General features: G+C 47.8%; 1 protein-coding gene across 1 annotated transcript in view; it reads right to left on the reverse strand.

The window, feature by feature from the left end:
* Positions 1 to 24,265, reverse strand: part of SMYD2 (SET and MYND domain containing 2) — a 48,866-nt gene extending 24,601 nt beyond the window's left edge. The window contains exons 1-2 of the mRNA XM_079761921.1: positions 23,891 to 24,265; positions 2,104 to 2,167 (exon numbers count right to left, since the gene is read on the reverse strand). Of these exons, the coding sequence (XP_079618047.1) occupies positions 2,104 to 2,167; positions 23,891 to 24,060 (234 nt within the window). The 5' untranslated portion in view covers positions 24,061 to 24,265. The remainder of the gene's footprint in view (positions 1 to 2,103; positions 2,168 to 23,890) is intronic.
* Positions 24,266 to 24,282: the final 17 nt, after the last annotated feature.

The raw sequence follows: 24,282 nt of genomic DNA on the forward strand, positions 1-24,282 counted from the left end.
TTCTGAGTCTGCAAATCTGGGAGACTAGGTCCTGAAGGCAGGGGAACCGCAGAGCCACCTTAAAACCCCAACACGGACCACAATGATTCATTAAAATAATGCCACCTAGGGAGGCTGACAGGACGGAAGCTTATGCTTAAGATACCCAGAGCTGACTCAGCACCTCACACATCCCGACGTTCTCTATTAATGCCAAGTTCACAGCTAATCAGAGAAGTGAAGACTTGTTTTATAATAAGCATCAATCACACGGTGCACACCATTAGTGGTCTCAAGGTCTCAGGATCCATCCACTCCCTTAGGTTAAAAAAACAACAACAAGCCCCTTAAATCTAAAGCATGCTGTATGCATTATTCTTAGCATAAGCCTGAGCTTCCGTCCCGCCCGAATTATTGCAACATTATTTTTTTCATAAGCCCTCGCCCCTGGACACAGTGTCAGTTGGGATAGATTTCATACCTGTCACTCGGCCTGGACAATTCACTACAATGGGCACTCCTGTCCTTGTTTACATTTGAAGACACTGAGGCGGAGGGATGTCCCTGGAATTGCCAAGTTCAGAGCTAGTGCGCTGCAGAGCTGGGATCCCGGCCACCTGCTAGTCCGGGTCATATTCTCTGAACTGTATGTGATTTACTACCTGCTTCTCTAGAGACCCAGAATGTAATGTCATTTTTTCTAGACGTGTTTAAGTTAAATATAGAAACAGCTGACTTATCAGGCCTGGGTCACATCACTGAAGTCCCAGAGCTCACCGACGTCTCCGACGCCACAGCCAGCTCACCACGGAATATTCTATCCACAACTGGTGGGAGCAACGTCCGGTCTCTCCTCTTCAAGAGAAGGCCCGCTCCCTGAAAACTCAACCACGGGCCCGTGTACATTCTCACTGTCGGAAGCCTGCCCTGGAGACGCCGAGAGGTGGACTGTGCGTGTGGCCTCGGGTGCCAGGGAGACACGCCCTCGCCAGTGGCACAGCCCGGGCATCCTTCTGGCAAGAGCCCACGGTGGCTGGAGCGCCTCGGTCAGATGACATAAAGGCTTAGCAACCTCTCCCATGGCTACATATCGCTCTTTGGGGACATTCAGAGGCCAGCTGCACGGGGAGAGGAGAAGGAAAGAGATGAAATCGTGGGTGATTAGAAGTAGATGGGGGGTCGGGGGCGGGATGTGAATGACACCACGTCACTCCATCAGTTGGAGCCGCTGTTTAAGAGCATCCGTATGTCCCAGGGTGTGTTTTTTAGGTTTCCATTGAAAAAACTTGACTGGGGAGCCCTAGCCAGTTTGGCTCCGTGGATCGAGCGTCGGCCTGTGAACTGAAGGGTCCTGGGTTCGATTCCAGTCAAGGGCATGTACCTTGGTTGCAGGTTCGATTCCCCAGCCCTGGTCAGGGCGTGTGGAAGGGAACCAATCGAGGTCTCTCTCTCACATCAATGTTTTTCTCACTCTGTCTCTCCCCCAAAACCCCCACCCGCAAGGAGCCCACAAGACTTCCTCCAAGCGCTTCCCATCCCCGCGTTACAGGCCCCTTGATCCTTCTCCATCAAACCAGATGCCCGTGGTCTGCACGCAGCCAGCCTCCTGAACCCGCCCAGCCCCAGTCCCAGTCCAAGTTCGGACCAGCCACCCTCCAGCTGTCTGTACAAAGGCCATGCCAGGGGCTCACCTAAGTCTAGCTGGACTCAGGCTGGGTTCAAACAGCCCGAGGGTGCGGCCTGCTAGAGGGATGGAGGGATGTAAACATTTTAAAGACAGCACTTGAGCATTTCTCATCTGTCATCTCTGCATGTTCCATCGGCTGCTGGTGGCCTTGGGGGCAAACTGTCAAACATCTGCCTGTGCCCCCACGTGGCTCTCCCTGTGTGTCTCCCACTTCTCCTGCTCCCTTTTCTTGGTCCTATAAATGGCGCCCAGATGTTACTGTCTGGGTCCTGGGTCAGCTCACAGGGGTATCCAGCCACACCCCACACCGCAACGAGGCTTCCCAGCTCCGGCTGCAGGAGGGCGCTGGGGGGAGCCGTGACAAGCCAGAGAAGGATGCTGGGGGTCCCGGTGTTTACGGAAACAAGGCCCTCCCGGCCAGTTGGCCCAGCACCTACCTGACACTCCACATTGCAGTAAAATGCCTGCTTGCATCTTCCACATTTGGACAATCCTTCTTTCCTTAAAAACAGAAAGGGCACGGTAGTGGCGAGAGGCACAGACACGGGAAGCCGCACATTTTATCATGCAATAATCCAAGCCATCTGGTCGGGAAGCAGAGCCAAGATTCCCCATACCTTCCTCTCCCACGGATCAGTGGCGTTTTCCCAGGGGAGATTTTGACCAGATTCAGTCCTTGGGGAGGAGCGAGCGGGTCCAATAGCACACGCTCCGACATTTACCATCCCCGGCAGCGTGAAGGGCACTTTGCGGGGAGCGGGACGCCATGCTCTCTGCCCGTGCACCTGGCGTGGGGCACCACCGCTGCTCCCATCACCTGCACTGTGACTCAGTAGTCTGGGCAACTCCAAGGCTTGTAGGTCCTGATTTCCTCAGCTGCTGCCGAGGGACAGACATAGACCACGGTGGAGGTTTGACATCTGAAGACGGAGGACGGGGGCACCCGGGAAACTGCAGACTGAGTGACAGCTTTATTGTTTATGAGACGCCAGGGATGCAGGACATGAGACTGCCTATGCCAATAATTCAAATGTCCAGAAGGTGAAGTCTGAAAACGCTGCAACCCAGCAAGCGGGGGCATATCCTTGAGTACAACAGGACTGGCTGTGATCGGTCCCTACACCACCTCGTCAGCGTGCTCCTGAGCGATTCTCCTGCCTCTTCCTAATTCGGTCAACGCCCCGCTCCCTGTGCACTGGGGTAGTAGCTGCTCCCCAGGAAGGACAGGGACACTGGAGCTTTCCAACTGCTGCGTGTGTAGCAGTTGATGAGCATTAGATAAGCCAAAGCTTTTTTTTTTTTAATATACTTTATTGATTTTTTACAGAGAGGAAGGGAGAGGGAAAGAGAGAATTAGAAACATCGATGAGAGAGAAACATCAATCAGCTGCCTCCTGCACACCCCCCACTGGGGATGTGCCTGCAACCAAGGTACATGACCTTGATCAGAATAGAACCTAGGACCTTTCAGTCCGCAGGCCGACGCTCTAGCCACTGAGCCAAACCGGTCAGGGCAAGCGAAAGCTTTTTTTAAAAAAAAACCTGTGAAGCTACTGAATTAAACCCCACACGGACAGAACTCCTAAAAGATTGTCTGGAGGTGGGGACCCCCATGTGGTTTTCATCAGGCCACTATCTGTAAAGCGCACCGTCTGACTCGCACGCTCGGCACTGCAGCCGGCTTTCTGGCCCGTAGACATGCCAGCACCACGAGGGGCATTCTCTGCCGCTGGGGGCGCTGCCCTGAGGGCGGCACCTCATCGCCACCCCCTCTGTGCCTGCCCCAGGAGCCCGGGTTCTAGAATGTGCATAATCGCGCTGCAGAAGCCTCCCCCTGCTCCCGGCAGCCAGTAGTTGTCACCACACAACTCCCACGGGATCCAGGACGGGCGCCCCACTGTTGGAAGGAAGCAGGCTGTGCTGCCGTTTTCATGACAGCGCTTGGCTTCCGGGAGCCGCCTGAAGCACGGGTGGGAGAAAAGCACATCTTGCCGCTGAGGCACAAATAAATGTTCCGCGTTTGCACATCTCACCAGCTCACCAAGGAACCCACGGGTTTAGCCGAGAGCATCCTCTGGCCTGAAATGCCCCCCGAGGTTGCGTCTCAAGGGCTCCATACTCTGACTTTGCACTTCGGAAGATGAAATGAATGAGATGCGAGGTCCCTGCCGTCTTGCATTTTTTATCCAGGGAAAGAGGACACGAAGTGACACGGAAGCAAGGGCTCAGGGCTGTGGGCCTTGAAGAAGTGCCAGGGGGAGGGAGAGCAAAGATGGGCGAAGCCAGGGAGGGGACGTCCAAAACTCTTTCCAAAAAGAAGTGTTTGCAAATGCATCCTCAGTGGGGAGATGCCAGCCCACAAAAATGTCTGAAACTGTCATTTGTTAATGTTTGCTTTTGCGAGGGTGAGGTCACAGACCCTCTTTAGTAAGAGTTTGACTGAAGCTATTCATTCTCCCCAACAACCCACCTTCTCCCGACTCCCTCAGCCCCGGGAAACAACAGGAAATTCTGTAACATTTCAAGGGCTCATGAGCCCAGAGCCCATACACAGACCACTGAAGAGCCTCTCAAACCAGTGGGAAGACCCCCTGATAAGAAGATTAGGAAATTATCATAAAAATATCTTTATTAGCTCCACACCATACAAAAAAAAAAAAAAAAGGCAAGGATTGCATGGGTTTTCCCACACAGAGGCCAGCAGTGAAGCTAACACGAAACAAGGCTGGTTTTCAGCTCCAAGGGAACCACCACGGGGGAGAAAAGTCTACTGGGTTCCGGTGAGCCAGGGAGGAACTGCAGTGGGATTTCATCAAGTTATAAATCTCCCAAAGGCCAGGCTTCTGAGCCCAGCCAGTCACCAAGTCCACGAGCCACAAACAATGAAGAGAAAGCTAACTTCTCGGGGCTGGCAATACGTTCCATCATTTCCACTGGATCCCAGTGGTTCTCACGTTGTGGTCTGTAGACAGCTGGGAGCGGGTGAGGTCAAAACCATGTTCAGAATACGACTGCTTGTCTTGACATTTACCTTGCAGAAGGTGTAAGCTGTCAAGGTGCCTGGAAGCTAAAACTTCCCGGGGTCTTAGTATTCAACCAAATCCGTGGCACCGACCTGTCCCAGGGTCATTTTATCCTCCATTTCCGCACACTCAGAGTAAAGGCGGGAAAGCCAATTCTACTTAAGGATGTCCCTGATGAAGGAGTGACAATATTGATTCTATTACACCTCGACTCTTCGACATCCTGTGACGGAAGGAGAAGGATGCATATTTCTGCTGCGCGCTGATGCAGGATGGCTGCTTCGAGGAACAGCACTCGGGGTTGCTGGAGCTGCAAACCGAACTGGCCGCTTTTTCCTTCGAATGCCATTTTTACTTGAAAGAACAGCTTCAGACAGGCTGTGGCTACTCAAACTCGAGTATCTGGCAGATGTTATCTAAATGAATGAAGTGAGCCTACCCCTTTGATGAAAACAAGTGGCAATATTTGTTGCCAATGATAACATTGGGCTTGCAAGCAAAAACTAGAATTTTGGAAAACATCTATCTGCCGTCCTGCGCTTGACAGTCTCTCACTTCAAGAGATGAACAACTAATTGTTGTGCTGTGGTTTTATGAAATGAGTCAACTTCTAGAAGGTCTAATTTAGTGAACCCATATTTTCTAAATGATGAGTGTATGCTTTTTTTAAAATCATGCTTGGCTAAAAGAGTCATTCAAAGTACAAACAGACCAAGGGATTTTAATGTAACGGAGCACATACGGTTCGCACACGTGCTTCCGGCTGCCCGTTACCACTAACCTTTAAGACAATACCACTTAACCGAGTTTTAGTGTTGAATCCAAGAATATCCACAATTAACTGATAAGGCTATTAAAAAAACCCCTCCCTTTCCAACTACATATCTACTTGAGGCTGGATTTTCCCCATGTACCTCAGCCTGGACTACATAGTACCCCAGACCAAATTCAGAAGCTTATTTGGGAATCCAGCTGTCTTCTGGAAATCCAGACATTGAAGAGATTTGCAAAACTGTAAAACAATGCCATTATTCTCACTAATTCTTTTGTGTTGGAAAATAGTTCTCATTTAAAAAAAAAATGTTAACAGTATTGGTTGTTATCTAAATGAACAGATATAATTTTCTCAGTTTTAATTTCAAGTGTGGTAAACAGTGATAAATATAACCCATGGTGTTCTCAATTGAGGGGTTCTAGGACCAAAAAGTTTGAAAATGGCTGATCTACCTTAATAATTCCATCAGCTCTATGAAGAAGATTCTCATTTTTCAAATGAAGACGATGAGGATCCTAGAGGTGAAATATCCAACCCAACATGGTCACTCACACGTAGGTAGCAGAATCAGAATTCACACATCAATGTGCACATTCTATCTTCACCACGCATGAATACCCTTCCTTGAGTACTGGGACAAATATCCAGGAGCATAAACTACATGAAGCAAAAGCAACCTATGTACTGGGATAAGCTAACAGTGGTAACAAAGCGTAAGTAAAGGTATTCTTTCCTCTGAGGTTTGCATTCTGTCCCAGCTCCAATGGCATCCCATTAATGTTACTTCAAAGATGCGAAGGGAAGGATTCAGGATCATTTTTCAAAATGAGATTTGGGGAGGGAACACTTCTACAAAGAGGATCCCTCAACCAAGTAGGACATGGAAATTGATTTCACTTGACATGGGGTGGAATAAAATAAGGACTGGTGTTGTGTTTAGTCTGTGCAAAGAAGGTCCCTCCCTGTCCTTCGGTGTGGCCCATCTAAGTGCTCCTCGGAGGGTCACGGGTCCAGTCCACTCTGTGAACCGGGTGGTGGCACACTGTAGCTGTCAGGCCAACTTCACCGGATGAATGCTCATGGAGCCCACTACGTGGTTCTATGTGCAAGTTCTCAACACAGATCCTCCTGAGCCAGGCTGCCTTCCCAGCACAGGAGGAGAAAAAGGAACCAGTTACTGATAGCGAAAAGGAAAAGAATCTGCTTTGGTCTACTCTGGTATGAGCGATTCTAGATGAAGAGGGGTGGGCTTACAGAGGGAGCTCTGTTGAAATTATCCCAATGTGTGCTTCGGTTCTTTCCGTTAACTAGGGGGAGATGTAAACTTTTCTTAAGCCGCGTGGTTGAAACTCAGACTAAAATTTGCTGAGTTGGTACCCACATTGTGTGTGCATGTGCTGGGGAGAGAAAGGAAGAGAGGGGAAGAGAGCCTGTGTTTGCCTATTGCTGACGGAGAAGTTGAGCCAGAGAGAAACTTCATATGGGATATTCGTTTTCACTGGAGGAATACACAAGGCCTTGAGAATAAACCCTGCGCCTACAGAAGATGCAGCCGTAAATCTTTCATTTGCCACGCAACCTGATCGGAACTGTCCAGGAGGTTTGGGGCAAGGCTGCAAAACAAAGAAAACAAAATTCCCCTCAAAGAAAGGTTCATCAAGGTCACTTGGAGGAATTAACTGAAATATAAAATAACCCAAAAGGAATGGAACTCAAAGAAAGTGAAGGGTGAGTCTCTAATCACCTCCCAGAGTGTCTCAACCTTGCCTTGCTGGGCCTGGCGTAGGACCCAGAAATTCTCATTTCGTTGGTCTGAGTTGGGATCTTTAGAAAGCCCCCCGGAGATTCTAATGTGCTTCCAGATGTCTGGGTCTGACACACATTGGGTGTAGTCAGTCCTGTATCAGGCAGTTTAGGTCCCTTGGTAATGAATGTTCGGGTAAGAATAGAGCGGCAGATGCCTCATTTTCTAACTATGGCAAGAAAATATTCTAGAAGCCAGGAGTGAGTTTTGTTTTGGTTTTTTAAAAAATATTTTTATTGATTTCAGAGAGGAAGGGGGGTGGGAAGACAGAGAGAGAGACAGAGAGAGAAACATCATTATGAGAGAGAATCAGTGATTAGCTGCCTCCTGCACACTCTACACTGGGGATTGAGCCCACAATCCGGGCATGTGCCCTGACCAGGAATCGAACTGTGATCTCCGGGTTTACAGGTCGATGCTCAACCACTGAGCCACGCCAGCCAGGCAGGAGGGAGTTTTTAAGACGATAGCCTCAGCTTTCTGTCCACCGCCTCTGGATACCCACTTCACAATTGAGGGTGAATATGGTGAGTTACTTTTCCCACCTGCCTATCTCAAATCCTGTTTTCTTTCTGATGCTTGAGGGGCTATGTGCTTTTGGGGAAATTACTGATCCTTTCCGAACCTGTTTCCTCCACTATAGAGATATACTAGTAGCTTCTGCCTCATAGGTTTGTTATGAAAATTAAGTGAGAAAATACAAGTTGGCATGTCCTAGGACTCTATGTTTAATTAGCCTTCACTCTCTTTTTTTTTTTTTCTCCCAAGTGATATCAACTACTGAAATATCTTCAGGACAATCTCACCCAGACTCATATTTATAGGATTTATGTTTGTAAAGCCTTTGTTTTATGGGCAAACATTCACCCTGCTGTGACGGGAAGGGCTCTTTGAACCTAAGGAATGGCTCCCTCCACAAAGAGAGGAAAGGAAGGCTAGAGGAAAGTGCAAGTATCTGATTATAAGCGACGGGAACAGAACTTAGAGGAGATACGCTCCTGCCATTTTTTACTGGAGGAGACACACGCAGTGATTAATTTCCTTGCTTTTAAAATTCGGAAGCCACGAAGATGTAATTAGAGATGTAATTAACAACTCCTGCTAGTTAACGCGTGGCCGAGGGTGCTGTTGGTCTAGATAAAAAGGGTTTGATCCTGTAAGCTTCCTAGTTTCCGAGACTAAAATGAATGCTTGGTGGGTTTCACCATGAAAGAAAACGGTCCTGGCATGGAGGGGGGTTTGCAATAACAATTACTTTTAACTAACGGTGACAGAAGAAGTGACAAGTGTGCTCTGTGGAACAGAGACAGCCCCGGCCGGACGGAAAAGAGAAAAGGAAAAAAGCCCAGCGGCGCAATATCACTTCCCCGTGGGCTGAAATAAGACAATCAGAAACAAAGTTAGCCTCCCACCCAGAGAGAGAGAGAGAGTGGTTGCACCAGCAAATTTTTATTTGAGAGAAACAAAAATTGGAGGAATTGTGGCGGAACCCTATTATAACCCTAGTCGGGGGACCAAGGATAATACGAAGGCTCTGGGTTTTTGTGTGACAGTAAAAGATGCTCCCTGTCACTTTAATCCACAATGGAGCCGGGAACCGGGGCCCACGGGCAGGGGGGAGCTTCTTCCCAGAGCCCTGCTGAACATCCCCTTCGCATGAGGCTTTGTTCTGGGGCTTGTTAAAAGTTGGAGCCGGGGGCCCCCGGGGGAGGCAGGAAATATTTAGGGCAGTGAGGGAGCAACTAATAGGTTTCCCCAACTATAGGAATCGGAACTGGATGTACAAGGAGAAAGCTGGCTTTGGTGGTCGGGGCAATGAATGGTTGGCCTTGCTACAAAATGATGACACTGCAGGGGATGGGGGGGATGTAGGTCAAAGGGTACACATTTTCGGTGGTAAATTCTGAGGATTTAATGTACAGCATGGTGACTACGGTTAATAATAAAGTATTGTATACTTGAAAGGTGCTGAGGGTAGAGCTTACGCATTCTCACCGCACAGACAAAAAAAGTTAACTCTGTGCGGTGATGTGTTAATGATCTTGATCTTAGTCCTCATTCCACAATGGATACTGTCGTACCCTCTAAATAGGAGCAGTATTTGTCAATTGTTCCTCAATCAAGCTATAAAGTGTTATAAATATGACTCTAGCTAAGCTCAGAAATGAAAAAAAAATGACACTGATTTACTGATTTAGGATTTGTTTTAATGCAGGCTTTGGCTGGCATGGAATTTACCTTTGCCTTAGAAAGAGCAGTTCATGAATAGAGGAGAAAAAGGTAGAACCCACAGTGAACACTCAATTACTCTTTCCGGCCACTGGACGGCACGTCGTCCAGCCCCATCCTGTAGACCAGTGGTCGGCAAACTCATTAGTCAACAGAGCCAAATATCAACAGTACCACGATTGAAATTTCTTTTGAGAGCCTAATTTTTTAGACTTCAACTTCTTCTAATGCCACTTCTTCAAAATAGACTCGCCCAGGCCGTGGTATTTTGTGGAAGAGCCACACTCAAGGGGCCCAAGAGTCACATGTGGCTCGCGAGCCGCAGTTTGCTGACCACGGCTGTAGACCCTGTAAAACCCTAACAGCTCAAGCCTGCCCCAAGACCAGATGTGCACTTTAATATTTAACATCTGACTCTGGAAACATGTTCTTCATTAACCTTTGTGGGACATCAGAATGACACTTTTTTTCCTACTTTATCTTCCACTTCTGTCGCCTACTGAAGTCAAAAGGAGAGAAACAATGAATGCCTTTCATTTTATCTCAGTTCTCTCATAAAGGAACCGACAATAAGTAACAGCCACCATTTCTCCTAATGGTGGCAGAGGTTATCATTATACTTTGGAACACCAATAATATTAGATTCCCCTATGACCACCTTTGCCCTAAGTTCCATAACACCCAGGTGTTTACATACCAAGGGAAGGGACAAAACCAAAGTCATATAAATTTAACTATTTAAAAACTCAAAATGCTCCTCATTGTATTCCTCACTTCAACATTCAGGCCACAGAGTAGGAAAAAATGTGTTAAAATACCTTTTTGACCTAATGCTAAGTGTGAGTTCCAGAATATAGTCAGGCCTTCTGCAGCCAAACATGAGTATTAACTCCTTGCCCAACAAACAGGTTATCTGTCCTGAATCTAACAAGAAAATGTATCTTTTCAATTGCTTGCAGAAGAATTTTAAGAGGTGTCACCCTCTTATCCTATTTTTCTATAAACAAACAATCATTAATCGAATTGCCAATTTGTGTAGGTGAACTACCCTAATTGTGGATTTTACCCCGAGAACTCAAACTTACCAGATATTGTTTAAATAGTTGTATCAGACATTTTTCTTTCTTTTTTTCCTCCTCATTAAACTTTTTAAAAATGGGTTTCAAAAGTATGTGACAGATACTTGGTCAAGTTGTTTCCATTAAAATGTACTGATTTTAGCCCAGCCAGCGTGGCTCAGTGGTTGAGTGTTGACCCATGAACCACGAGGTCACAAATGGTTCGATTCCTGGTCAAGGCACATGCCCCGGTTTGGGCTCCACAGTAGAAGGCGTGCAGGAGGTAGCCGATTGATGTTTCTCATAGATGTTTCTATCTCTTCACCACTCTCCCTTCCTCTCTCTCTAAAATCAATAAACTTTTTTTAAAAGTACTGATTTTAAAAACAAATAACTTAAAAAACTGCCCCCGCCCACAAAAACAACCCACCAAATTGTCCACAAAACATTCTTCTTTCCTTCTGAAGGTTTTATGACGCATTGTATTCATTAACTAGTCTCTTACTATTAAACTTAAATGGCCAGTTAAGACAAACAGTTCTGAGACCATTCTTCCACGACTGATTAAGACGGGGGTGGCAGGTATTGGGGATAATATTCATTCAGTTAGCCTTCTGAGCTTTCCGGGCAGACTTCGTAGCTTTGCCAGCTCCAGCTGCCTTCTTGTCTACTGCTTGGATGACACCCACAGCAACTGTCTGTCTCATGTCACGAACAGCAGAACTGCCCAGAAGGGGGTAGTCCGAGATACTCTCACCACACACGGGCTTGCCAGGAACCATATCGATGATGGCAATATCACCAGATTTCAAAAACTTAGGGCCATCTTCCAGCTTTTCCCCAGAATGACGATCACTCCTCTCCTTCAGCTCAGCAAATTTTCAAGCAAGGCGAGCTGTGTGACAATCCACGCCGGTGTGTATCCGGCACTGATCTGGCCTGGATGGCTCAGGATAATCACCTGAGCTGTGAAGCCAGCTGCTTCCGCGGGTGGGTCATTTTGGCTGTCACCAGCCACATCGCCACGACCGACTTCTTTGACAGGCACGTTCTTGACACTGAAGCCCACACTGTCCCTAGGAAGAGCTTCACTCAAAACTTCATGGTGCGTTTCATCAGACTTCACTTCAGTTGCAACGCTGACTGCAGCAAAGTGACCACCACTGAGAACACCAGTCTCCACTCAGCCCACAGGGACCGTGCCCACGCCTCCCACTTGGTAGACATCCTGGAGGGGCAGATGCAGAGTTGGTGGCAGGATGCAATCCAGAGCTTCAGGCAGTGGGTCCCACTGGCATTGCCGTCTTTCCGGGTGACTTTCCATCCCTCGAACCAAGGCAGGTTAGCACTTGGCTCCAGCATGTTGTCGCCATTCCAACCAGAAATTAGGACAAATGCTACTGTGTCTGGGTGTAGCCCATTTTCTTCATGAAGATGCTGACTTCTTGAACAATTTCCTCATATCCTTTCTGCCTGTGGGCAGCTCAGTGAAATCCATTTGGTTGACACCAACAATCAGCTGTTTCACACTCAGTGTGTAAGCCAGGAGGGCCTGCTCACAGGTGTGCCCAATTCTTGGAGATGCCTGCTTCAAGTTCACCAGCACCTGCAGCAACAATCAGGACGGCACAGGCAGCCTGGGATGAGCCCGTAATCATGGTTTTGATGAAGTCTCTGTGACCTGGGGCATCAATGATGGTCATAGAATAACTTCTGGTCTCGAATTTCCACAGGGAGCCGTCAATGTGATACCACGCTCACATTCAACCTTCAGTTTACCTAAGACCCAGGCAGCCCTTCCCCATCTCAGCAGCGTCCTCCTTGTCCAACTTTTCCATGGTTCTCTTGTCGATCCCCCACATCTATAGATCTGATGCCAGTAGAGGCAGTCTTGCGGGAATCTAGGTCTCCAATAATGATGATGATCAAATGAGTCTTTCACGACCCCCGTGTTCTGGCTGCAAACCCGTTGCGAAAAAGCAGGCTTTTTTTTTTTTTTTCCAATCCTTACTGATTTCTGAATAAAGGACCCTTTTGATACTATAAAACCTTGTCCATGAGGCAGGCACGAAGTACGTTAATCTACCTTAGCCAAATAATTTCTATTCAGAAAGTATTATTTTCTACGTGTAAGGTAGTGTGTCAGGCTCTGGAGGAACAGTATTTTTATAAAAATGGAGCTTTTTGAGGAAATACGCCCTACCTTCATGACAGTGATTAATATAAACATCAGGCAAGATGATTCAGATGACACTGAACTGACAGCAGGAAGCTACTCCTGGGACTGCACTCGTTAAAGACACCAAAGTGAGGGCACCTACAGAGAACGCTGTCCTGACCATCTTAGAATCCCCAGGGTTACAGCACAGTGCTGGGACAGTAGGGTGTTTAATCAATATACATAGAAGAATGAAAAATGGTTATATATACATATATAAATATATATGAATAAAATTAAGAGATGTGTGGGCTGGAATATTTAAAAGGGAGCTTCATACTAGAGATGTAAGTTGAGTTGGATCTCTGTGGAGGAAGAACAGACTTAGGGAATAAGGCCTTACCGGGACGGGGCCTTCTAGGTTACACATGGGCAAAGGAGGAATGAAGAACAACACGGATAAAGGAAAAGGAATGAAGAAAGACCATTCAGATTGCGTTTAGGGTTAGGCAAAATAGCAGGGAGAGATAACGCTGGATAGGATGGGGCGAGCACTTCATGGGGAGGACCTGAGCAGTCAAAATTTTCTCCTAAAGAAAACGGGAACCAGTGAAGGGTTCTGCAAGTATTGGCAAGGATTCATTTCCAAAGTGAACAGAGCTGTAGATTGAGGTCGGCGGTGAAGCCTGCCCGAAGAGCCACTTGTGAAAGAAGTTACAGAAGTGAGACTATTCACTTCATCAGTATTGACCGAGGTACGAGAGTGCTAGGCCTCGGGCTAAGTGCCGGGGCTACCAAGACGAGGTAAGACGGGTTCCTGTACTCAAGGAGCAGGTGTGGGGAAGGAAGTGTGGAAGGTGCAACGGAGCGAAGGCGAAGGGAGCTGATCCCGGCTGCAGACGCCAGGACAGACTTCCCAGAACCTGAGAGACATCCAGGCACAGAAGGACAGAGGGGAGAATAGGCATTATACATTTACCAAAGATATGGGTGTGTGTGTGTGTGCACGTGGGTGCATGTGTGTGCGCTCATGCAAGTTGGGACTGTGAGTGACACTGACGCTGCAGAAGAAGTTGGACTCACTTCACCCCTGACGCCCAGTCCTGAAGCTCCCATCGGGCAGTGCCACCAGGGCCGTTCTCTGGAGATGCACAGGAAGAGGGGGTGGAGGTGGGCTTCTTTCTTCCCTCCCTGTATCCAGGCAGTATTTAGTAGCTGGGTGTCTTAGAAGGCCCAAAGATGTGCCCAAGTCAATGAAATATTGAGTGAAATAAGTAGATCGTTTCTAAATTCCTACTATCTTGTGAGCCTGAGAGTTTATCAGATGAAAAACACAACAACCCTAAAGGTGTTCTTAAAAATATATATATTTATTTATTTCAGAGAGGAAGGGAGAGGGAGGGAGAGATAGAAACATCAACGATGAAAGAGAATAATTGATAGGTTGCCTCCTGCATGTCCCCTGCTGGGGATCGAGCCCGCAACCCAGGCATGTGCCCTTGACCGAAATTGAACTCGGGACCCTTCAGTCCACAGGCCGACGCTTTATCTACTGAGCCAAACCAGCTAGGGCTCCCTAAAGGTTTTTAAGTGACACTTAGAAGTATTTTCTCAGGTGTATGAGTAGACTAAATTTCATTAACTTCCAAAAACCAGCCAAAGCTGTTGGTCCTTGAACATAATGTGGGGCTGTTACAATTTCATTTGACCTACTATTATCTGATCAAAGACCTCCCTTAGTTTGCATAAGTCATGAACTAGATAGAGTATGTGGTGAACCAGAATTTTCTTTGACAGAATTTTCTTTATGACATGCATGGATTACCAGTCTTTAATGAAATAAAGGAAAAGACTCAACCCCAGACCTTAGTGCCTTCAACACAGCATCCGCTGAAACCATACACAGTTCAAGGCACTGGACATTGGCTCTGCAGTGTTTCAGATTTTTGTCCCTTTTCTTCACAGCTGTCTCCCAGGGATTCAGAACCCAGCAAGCGTGCCATAAATAAAATTACTGGTTGCATACATTCACACAACAGAATCCCTGCTCTCAGGGAGTTTACCATTTGCTCATAATTCAATGTCTTACTGTTGAGGTGTTGGGAACATCTGAGGCCATCACTGTGAACAGCATCGTCACTGCTATGGAACCAAAGTTCCCGTGCCCGATGCTGCGAATGGCCCAAACTCAAAACGTCAGGGTTTGGAGTAAGAAAAGGTTTACTGATGGAGAAGGCACCCACTGAGATGAGAGACATAATGGTGCCTCCGACCCACCTTGCTCGCTGGACTAGGTTTAGGGTTTTTAAGGGGCTGGGGGAACAGGCTGGCAGGACAAGTTTTAGTTGGAGGACCTTGGAACTTGGCCATTTATGGTAAAGGGGTGTTAGCACCGGATCTTCCTGGACAAGGGACCCTTGGAATCTGAAAGGGTTCCGGTGTTCAAGTTCCAGTCATGTCCCGGTCCTTTGGTTCTGTGGGGCCTGCGGGGTGGGGGTGGACTTTGGTTCCGGCTGGGGACAGCTGGAGGTCAAAGTTCCCTCCTCTACCCACGCTTCCACCGCATGACTTAACGGTTTTGCTCTGTTGTCTCTGGAAAGATCAAACAGGATAGGGCCATTCTGAGCTGGTTCTGCGGTGACAACTCTGCTACATATTTTGTGTGACTGACGGAGAAGAGATTTTGCAGGCGGCACAAGGCACGTGTTTCTTATACCAACATCACCCCAGTGAGGAGAATCAACAGGATATAAGCCCGGGCCGGACCCACAGCCCTGCAGAGTCCTTCCTGGTACTCACAGACCCAAGTGAAAAAGTCCAAGGTCTTTCCATTTTTGTCACAGATTGCAACCTAACTCCTCTCAAGAGCCAGGACATCAAATCCTTGACACTTTTTTTTTTTAATTTGGCTCAGATGAAAAACTGTATCTCATGGGTCAGCCAGACTTTCTCGCCACCTCCCTCCTCCCCTCCCCACCCCCCCCCCCCCCCCATAGGCCTGTGTCATCAAGCCCTGGTGTGAAATTCCCTTCTCCCGTGAGCTGGCCTTATTTCTTCTCTCCTCAGGGGACAGTGCGAGTCCTGTGGGCACTGTACATCACAGTGCACGCGTGGATACACACCGCTGTCTCAGCTATCGTGGCAAGCATTCATTTTGGTTTCTAGGCATTATACATTTACCACAGATAAGCATTTAGGAATTTTCCGATGCACTCCTTCCCGTAAAAGCTAAGCTAATCCATTTTATTAATATGCATACAATATTTCCATTCAATCACTGAAACCTTCCACTTCGTGTACAAGAGCCACCAGATTTTATGTTAATCAATTGGCACAAGGAGCGCCACAACTATTTTTAAATGTCTGATTGAAGGAGAATCTGAGAGACACAGCTGGAGTCTCAGCAAACGCGTGAACTAGAAAGATAAGTTGTTTCCTGTGCCCTCAAGACTTTTTGGCATTATTTTCCTGCTAAATTGCAGATTTCTGTCCTTCAGAGAGGTCTTGAAGAGATCTGATTTCCTTCTGTTCTATTGTGTTGGTGTGAACGCCTTTGCAATTGAAAAGGAGGCCGCTGAGGGTGGTAGGAACAGAGTCAGCAGAAGTTGCACAAAGTGAGGTGTGCGGCTTTGTGACTGGGTAGAGCGCCTGTGCTAATGAGGCCAAGGTCGTGGGTTCAACCCCTGAAAAGGCAGTTACTTCAGACAATTCCCTGCTGGAGGGCTGCACCCCTAAACTACCGCAGATTTGCTAGAAATCCAAAGATGAGAGGGCTGGGGATGTGGGTGGGAAAGGTGATGGCGATGTACAGAGACTGATCATGCAAGTCCCTTGAGAGGGGACAGACCTCCGGTCCCAGAACTGGCCGCTGGCCAGGGATCAGGGGCCAGGGGCAGGGTGGTCGCTTCTAGGCACGACTACAGAAAGTCTCAGGGCCACCAGGCTGCCCGGAGGAGGCCTCAACATCTGCATCTGGTCAAGTACAATCAGGGTGCCCTGTTCTAGGTCTGCCTAGCTCCCTGGTGAGAATCAGGACATATGCACACACTCAGAGAGACATGCAGGCAAACCTAGAGAGGGGCTGGGCTGGCTGACTGTGAGAGGAGCAGAAATGGCAGTAAGGACTCAGTAACAGGGGACATTCTCTTAAATCAAATTGGCCTTGCACAGGCCAGATGAAAGCACGCCTTGAACTTCGAAATATGAATGCCTCATCCACTCTACACCTGAGGTCCACAAAAAAGCTGTGTGTGTGTGTGTGTGTTGGGGGGGGGGGGGGGGTGACAAGTCATTAATGACTCCAGGAATATAAAGGATATTTATAATGACCAATTGTCTCCTTGGGAAGCAGAAATAAAGTGGCTTAAAATTGTGATTATTTTGTATTTTTTTACATCGACAAGAAAAAATAAAGGGGATATGAACCTAAAGGCAAAAGAGGTAAGCCTAAAACACAAACATAAATAGGAACTTCCTTTGTAATTCTCTATCTCAAGTTCTAAAAACCGGCAACTGTGCTGTCCCAGGTTCTCCCCGATTCTGAGTCCTCCTGAAGACCAGTTGCTGCCAAAGTGTCGCACCGAGCCCCGAACCTTTCCAAAGAAATTTAGGACATTGCTCAGCATTTTTTAAAGAACCCTCTGACAGTATGCACTCGGCTTATCCCACAGAAACACCATGCAGGGGCCTCCTAGAATAGCTGCATCATAAATCCTGTTCCCAAACCTGGCTGACTTAACTTTGCACAGAGCAAGGTTCTGGAGAACGGATATGTTTAAGAAAATGGAAACAGGTTCTACTCTGATGCTGCCCTACCAGAGGCACGGAAACCAACTTTGTAGGTAGGTCTGAAGACTGAGATGACAAACCCATCTTAGTTCTAGCATAAGATTAAAAAATATTACAAACCCACAAAAGAACACCAAATCCCAGTGTTCTTTTTACGGCTTATTATGTAATAATTGATACATATAAAAGAATATATGTAGCTCTTGTGCAAATACCAAAGCACTGAAATAAAAACATCTCCGAACCCATAACAGGAGACGATACAGGCACAAGTCAGCTGAATCAATTTATTTGTTAAAATTTTTAAAACAATGCATTCGTTTGTTGAATTACCTTTTGGGGGAAGGGGGAGCAAAAGAGGTGGTAAAAATTGCATTCATTCAGCCTGGCCGGCATGGCTCAGTGGTTGAGCTTCAACCTATGAACGAAGAGGTCAAGGTTCTACTAGTATTCCTGGTCAGGGCACATGCTCAATCCCCAGTAAGGGGCGTGCAGGAGGCAGCCAATCAATGATTCTCATCATTGACATTTCTATCTCTCTCCCCCTCTTCCTTCCTCTCTAAAATCAATAAAAAATATATTTTTTAAAAATTGCATTCATTCAAGGAGAAACCAGAGATGAATTAAGTCCTGGTGTCCAGGTGTGAATGACACAGTTGATTCAGGCCAAAAGGGGCAGAGAGAAGAAGCTCAGACTCAAACAGGAAGACAGGGCTCCCTCTGTGAAGAGCACACAGCCTGGCCCTTAGAAGACATTCAATACCTGTATGACAATAAAAAGAAAGTGGAATTCAAGGAAACAACTTAACCTGCCTAACATTCAGTTTCCTCCTACATCCTCGAGAGGATCAAAATAAGAACGTGCGTGGAAATGCTTTATGAGCTGTAAAGAGCAATGTGATTTAAAGAAATGCCATTTTATATAGATCTTCAGGTGTGTGTTTTTTTCTTTATTGAGAGGATTTTCTGCAATTACTTTTGGGAGGGAAAGGTGCTAGAAGGTGGTTTTAACTCACCGGGGTTTGCATTTCACTTCAGGACATCCTGCTGCTGTTCTGTCTCTTTCATCTCAAATTGTTTCCAAACGGGCAGCTTGGGCACTGAGCCTCTATAAGCTAAAACAGAAATGATGTTCCCTGCATATGAAAACTACGCATGTTACAGCACTTGACACCTTTGAAATCTAGAGGAGAGAGCAGAGAGGAGCCCTGGTATCCTTGCTGTGTGGGAAATTCTGTTTTCCTCCATTCCCCTTTCAAATATGTGTTTAATGTCATAGTGAAAGTGTATTAAAGTGTCTAAGCACTTTGGAGCTAGAAAAGGCTCTTTAAAAAAAAAAAAAAAAAAAAGCTTTACCCCTGGCCAGTGTGGCTTAGTGGGTTGAGAGTCCTGTGCACCGAAAGACTGCTGGTTCAATTCCTTGTCAGGGCATCTGCCCAGTTTGTGGGTTCAATCCCCAATTGATTTCTCTTTTTCTCTCTCTGTCTTCCCCTCCCTCCCTCTCCCTTCTACTCTCTCTAAAAAATCAATTAAAAAAAAAAGCCTTAAATGGAACTCCCATTTGACCCAGTGATCCCACTTCTAGGAATATATCCCAAGAAACTAGAAACACCAATCAGAAAGGACATATGCATCCCTATGTTCCTAACAGCGCAATTTATAATAGCTAATATTTGGAAACAGCCTAAATGCCCATCAGCAGATGAGTGGATTAAAAAACTGTGGTACAGCTACACAATGGAATACTACGCTGCTATAAAAAAAGAAGGAATTCTTACCATTTGCAACAGCATGGATGGAACTGGAGAGCATTATGCTAAGTGAAATAAGCCAGTCAGAGAAAGATAAATATCACATGAGCTCACTCACTTGTGGAATATAATGAACAACATAAACTGATGAACAAAAACAGACCCAGAGACAGAGAAGCGTCTATCAGACCATCAAACCTCAGAGGGGAGGTAGGGGAGGGTGGGTGAAAGGGGGAGAGAGCAACCAAAGGACTTGTATGCAGGAAAATCAGCCTAACCAATGGACACAGACAACAGGGGGGTGAGAGCATGATCGGGGGAGGGAGGGAAAGGGAGGCAATGGGGGGATAAGGACACATATGTAAGACCTTAATCAATAAAGAAAAAAAAAAGAAAAATAATAAAAGCTTTATCTGTGTAGGTTTACGATATCATTTCCATTAGGTTTTGGAAAATACTGCACTATTCTGGGGGGCCTGAGCTTGAGAGCTGCTTCTTTTAGCTCTGGGTCATGGGCCATCTGAATGACGACTCCATTGGCCAGCCATTTCCAGTATTTCCTTCTCAGTATCCCCCACTCCAACCCCAACACCATTAAAAACAAACAAGACAACACACACACACACACACACACACACACACACACCCCTCCCTGAAATCACAATGTTTGATCACACTACTTAACATTTAGCCAGCAGATCTCATCAAACAAGTACAAGCCAGACACCAGGCCAGTTTTGACCACTTACTATGTGTTAGGGCTGTGCTGAGCACCCAATTTCCACTATCTCAGGGCTAGTGTGGTGGGTGGGTATTAATGTGCACATTTTACAGACAAAGGAATCTGGGAATTCAGAGAGGTTAAGTGATTCACCTAAAGGCAAACCACCAGGAAGGGATGAAGCCAGAATTCAAACCAAAGTCCCTCCTTTGCAGTCTCGAAATAAAAGAAAAACCTGAAATAGCGAAACGTTGGAAGTGACAACACAATATCTCATCTGACATGCAGATGGCTGAATTTTGTATTCTTTCATGTAACTTCTTAGAGGAAATCTGTTGTCTGCATTTTTGAATCTTACTACCCATTGGAAAAACAAAACAAAACAAAAACCATGTGAAAAGAAGGTGGAATCCTCTATGAGAGCCAGTGTCCAATTTTTCACTCAGAAAACAAGGTAATCGGAGACCATGCGAAGCCATTTCTCCCCTTGGAGACTCCAATTCTCAGAAAATGTTCTGGGAATAAGTACAATCACAGCAGCCCTGCAGACAACACCTCTTCTGTGGGCAGAGCAGCTAAGATCGCTCTGACGGTTTGGTAAAACAGGGGGGAAAGGGGATGGACATTGCTACTGAACACATCGGGGGACCATACGTCTTTATACCTGCTGAAATAAGGCATCTCCATCTGAATGTTTTGCTTATGCAAACATTTTAAGTCTTAAAAGCACCACTGAGTGAGCCAGACATAATACAAATTCCTTGAAACTGGGTTCCAACAGCTCTATTCCAAGGAAGTGCAGTAGGCCTTCCTACTTTCCCCCCATAATCTGAACAAACTAATAAAAAGGCAATATTCTTGCCCTTAAATGACCCACGAGCCAAGAGAATAAAAGATCAACAGGGGGGACGTCTGCCCACCCGAGGACCTGCATAGGAAGTGAATATTCAGATGGAACACTCACTAGATTACAGCGAATTTTTCCACTTTTCCCTTTCGGAGACAGTCAGTGTTAAAATGTGTCACATACCGAGTTTGAAATATAATGTAAAAAAAAAACAAAACACACACCCAAAAAACTGCCACAAAAAGTTGGCCAATGCCAAAAACCTATGTTTGAATGTGAGTGGGTGTGTTCATAAAATGTATCTAAGAGGTCTGGTAAGGACAGCTCCCAATTAGAAGACATTTATATTTTTAGAAGCTGCCTTCTAGCAGCTGAGGCAAGATACACATCTTCCCAAGTGTCACCTACCCAAACTGAGACAATGTGACACAAATGTGAAACTCTCAGGAATGATCCTTGGTCTGAACTGTCCTGACAGTAACAACAATCCCATTCCAAGGTGACCTAAGAAACGTCCCGTGGTTTTTGTGTTTGTTTTGTTTTTTCCAACTTATAGAACATAATTATTCCTGAAGCAATCACTTATTTTCCTCCAAAATAAGTTAAACCCTCCTACAATGACTATGACAGGGAAAATCTCTAGTGGCCCATTTATCTAAGCACTATTGTTTATATTAAACGTCCAGCACAAGAAAGGATAAGGAATAGTTTTCTAAGGTAGGGGTTGGGGGTGGGGAGCAAGGAGTGGGTTTTGCCCTGTTTGCTTCAATATTTGAGAATTCTGTTCCTACTCCCAGGAGGCACCATGGAGACGAGACATCCAGGCGTTTCTCTAGGACAACGGGACGGACTGATTTGCCCTGGGTCATCCACAAACAGTTGACAGAGGAAATGGTGCTAAATCTATGAGAAGGATCTAACTAAGTCTGAACTGATCAGCCTGAACAGAACTCACAGAGTGGAGTATGAAGATATTTCTAATGTCATTCTAGTGCCGTAGTATCCTGATTTCTCGTGTGTTATTTTAACTGACTTCAAACGGGAGGAAGTGAACCGTGGGTGTTGACAGTTCACGCAAGCCAACAGAGAAAGGTGGGGGAGGTGCGGGAGAACCACCCTAATGCATGTGACAGCTCTGGTTCGGGGCCTAAGGCAGCAATTAGTGAACCTGACACGTGTCATTCAGAAAATGGTGAGGGGATGGGGGGGGGGCAAACTTTGTCACATATGCAAAGTTGACCCTGACTGTGCATCAGTGTTCTAAGGCTGGGGGTGCGTGGAGAAGATACAGTTCGGACACTCACAGCTCAAGAAAAGCATCTCTCAGCCCTGCTTCTCCCTTCTCAACCCAGAGATATTTGATCCTTCATTCATTTGAGGCGGGGACGGGTAACTACCAGCTGAGAACCTACTACGTGTCTGGCACCGCAGCCTTCTCTCACACCATGGACCACCAGGATCCCTGATGAGGGGCGGGAGACCCCTTCTGGGGTGGGTGATCCTGCTTTGCTCCTGCCACCCACACTGCTTCAGGCTCTGAGCCACCGTGAGGCTCAGAAGATCAAGGGGACCAGTCACAGCAGCCTTTTTTAACTTTGGGAAAACCCAATGCTCACTTCACTCAAACGTTGCAAAGTGGTGCCATGACCCTTTAGCTCTTGGCTCGCCAATTCAAAGAGCCACATCACATACAGCCCGCACGCTGCCCACCGCACGATTCTGTATCTAGTTCCTTTCCAGGTTCCCCCAGGCGGAAGACAGCTCTGTTAGGGAGTCTGGCCAAGATTACTACAGTATTTAGCGCCTGTCCCTTCTTTTCCTGTGCCTTAATGCGGAGTAAGGTGCACGGGCCTCGGAGATGGGAGTCCTTCGGTGGATGCTGGACTTGAGACCTGTACTCAAAAGGAACCTGCAGGAGCTCGGGTGCCCTCCGCCTAGCCCCAAGAATCTCCACTTCCAAGATGAAGAAACTGGGGTTCGAAGAAAGTACAGCAGGGTCCACTTCTCAGAGAGCAGGGGGGGAGGCCAGGTACAGACTTCACTCCAACGCCATGCTTCCAGCCTTGCTAATTTTACTGAGCACCTAACCGGGTGGGAAATGGGCAAAAGTGAAGAGACCACAGATTTCATTCCCTTAACCACGGGTGCGACTCTATACACAGTCACACTTCCTCTCCGGGCATTAGTTTTCCCGCTTGTAAAACAGTGCAAGAGGGTGTTGTGTTGGTGACTTCTAAAGTGCCTTTCAGGCCTGACACTATCATAAGGCTTGAGGCTATAATTATGTGTTGGTGTATGTGGGTATATATGCATACATACAAACATAGACACATATGCATAGGATATGCTACAATTAAATGCCATTTTCAACCACACCTTTTTGCCTAATCCCCCCCAGTGACCGTGTCTTCCCAGTTCTGAGCCAGGTCTAGATGCGCCCCATCAGCGCAGTCCATTAGAATCCCGGGTGTGTGGTCAGTGTCCCCGTGGCTTCTCTCCAAACACCAAGTGCAGAGCGCGAGAAGGAAGAAGAGGGGCCACGTCCTTTACATGAATATCAAGTGTCATTCAGTTCCTTGGAGGAAATAGCAAGTCTGGGGCAGGGCTGGGCTGCGGGGAACGGAACACACCTCAGGAAGCACAAGTTAAAGGTGACAGACTCTGGCTGCCTGAACCTGGGCGCCCCCCCCCGCCCCCCCCCCCGGCAATGCCCGGGGTGGGCAGCGCACGGCCTTGCGTGGAACAAGGCTGGCTCCGCGCCAAGCCCACGTTTGCGGGCAGCACCCTGCTCTCCCAGGTTGGCATATCCCACGTGGGCAGCTCTGCCAACGTGCGGTACAGGGCGTGTGGCGGGAACTTGGCTCCTGTTTCCTACATCACGTGGCTGGCCCAGTGGGTTTAAAACGACCGGCCCCGCCACGGGACCTCCCCTGGACAACCTCCCCCCGCCGCCCCCGCCACCTGAGCGGCCGGCGCTAGGACCCCGCGCGCCGCGCGCACTTCCTCCCGCCGCGGTCCGAGCCTCGGCCGGGCGCCCCCGCTCCCGCCCGCGTCCGCCCGCGCCGCCTACCTGGTGAAGCAGTGCTCGCAGTGGTTGCCCCGCTCGTTGACCGTGAGCACGCAGGCGTAGGCCGGGCAGGAGAAGAGCAGGTCCCCCACCTGGAAGGGCTGCAGGGCGCGCAGCCCCCGGCCCTTGCCCGGGCTGCAGAAGCGCTCCAGGCCGTCCCCCTCAGCCCGCATGGTGGCGGCGGGAGGGCTGCGCGGTGCCGGCCGGGCCCGAGCTTGCTCCCCGCGAGCTGTTATTGGAGAAGCGTCACCCCGAGCCGCGGGGGGGCGGGGTGGGGAGCCGCCCGGCGGACGCGGCGGCGGCGGCCACCGCTCCCCGGAAGGGACGACGGCCCCGCCCGGCCCGGCCCTCGCGCGCCCCGGAGGGGGGGTGGGGGGTGGGGACCGGTCCCGCGG

This window comes from Cnephaeus nilssonii, assembly GCF_951640355.1.
Source record: "Cnephaeus nilssonii genome assembly, chromosome: 21".
In the NCBI taxonomy this organism is placed as follows: Eukaryota; Metazoa; Chordata; class Mammalia; order Chiroptera; family Vespertilionidae; genus Cnephaeus; species Cnephaeus nilssonii.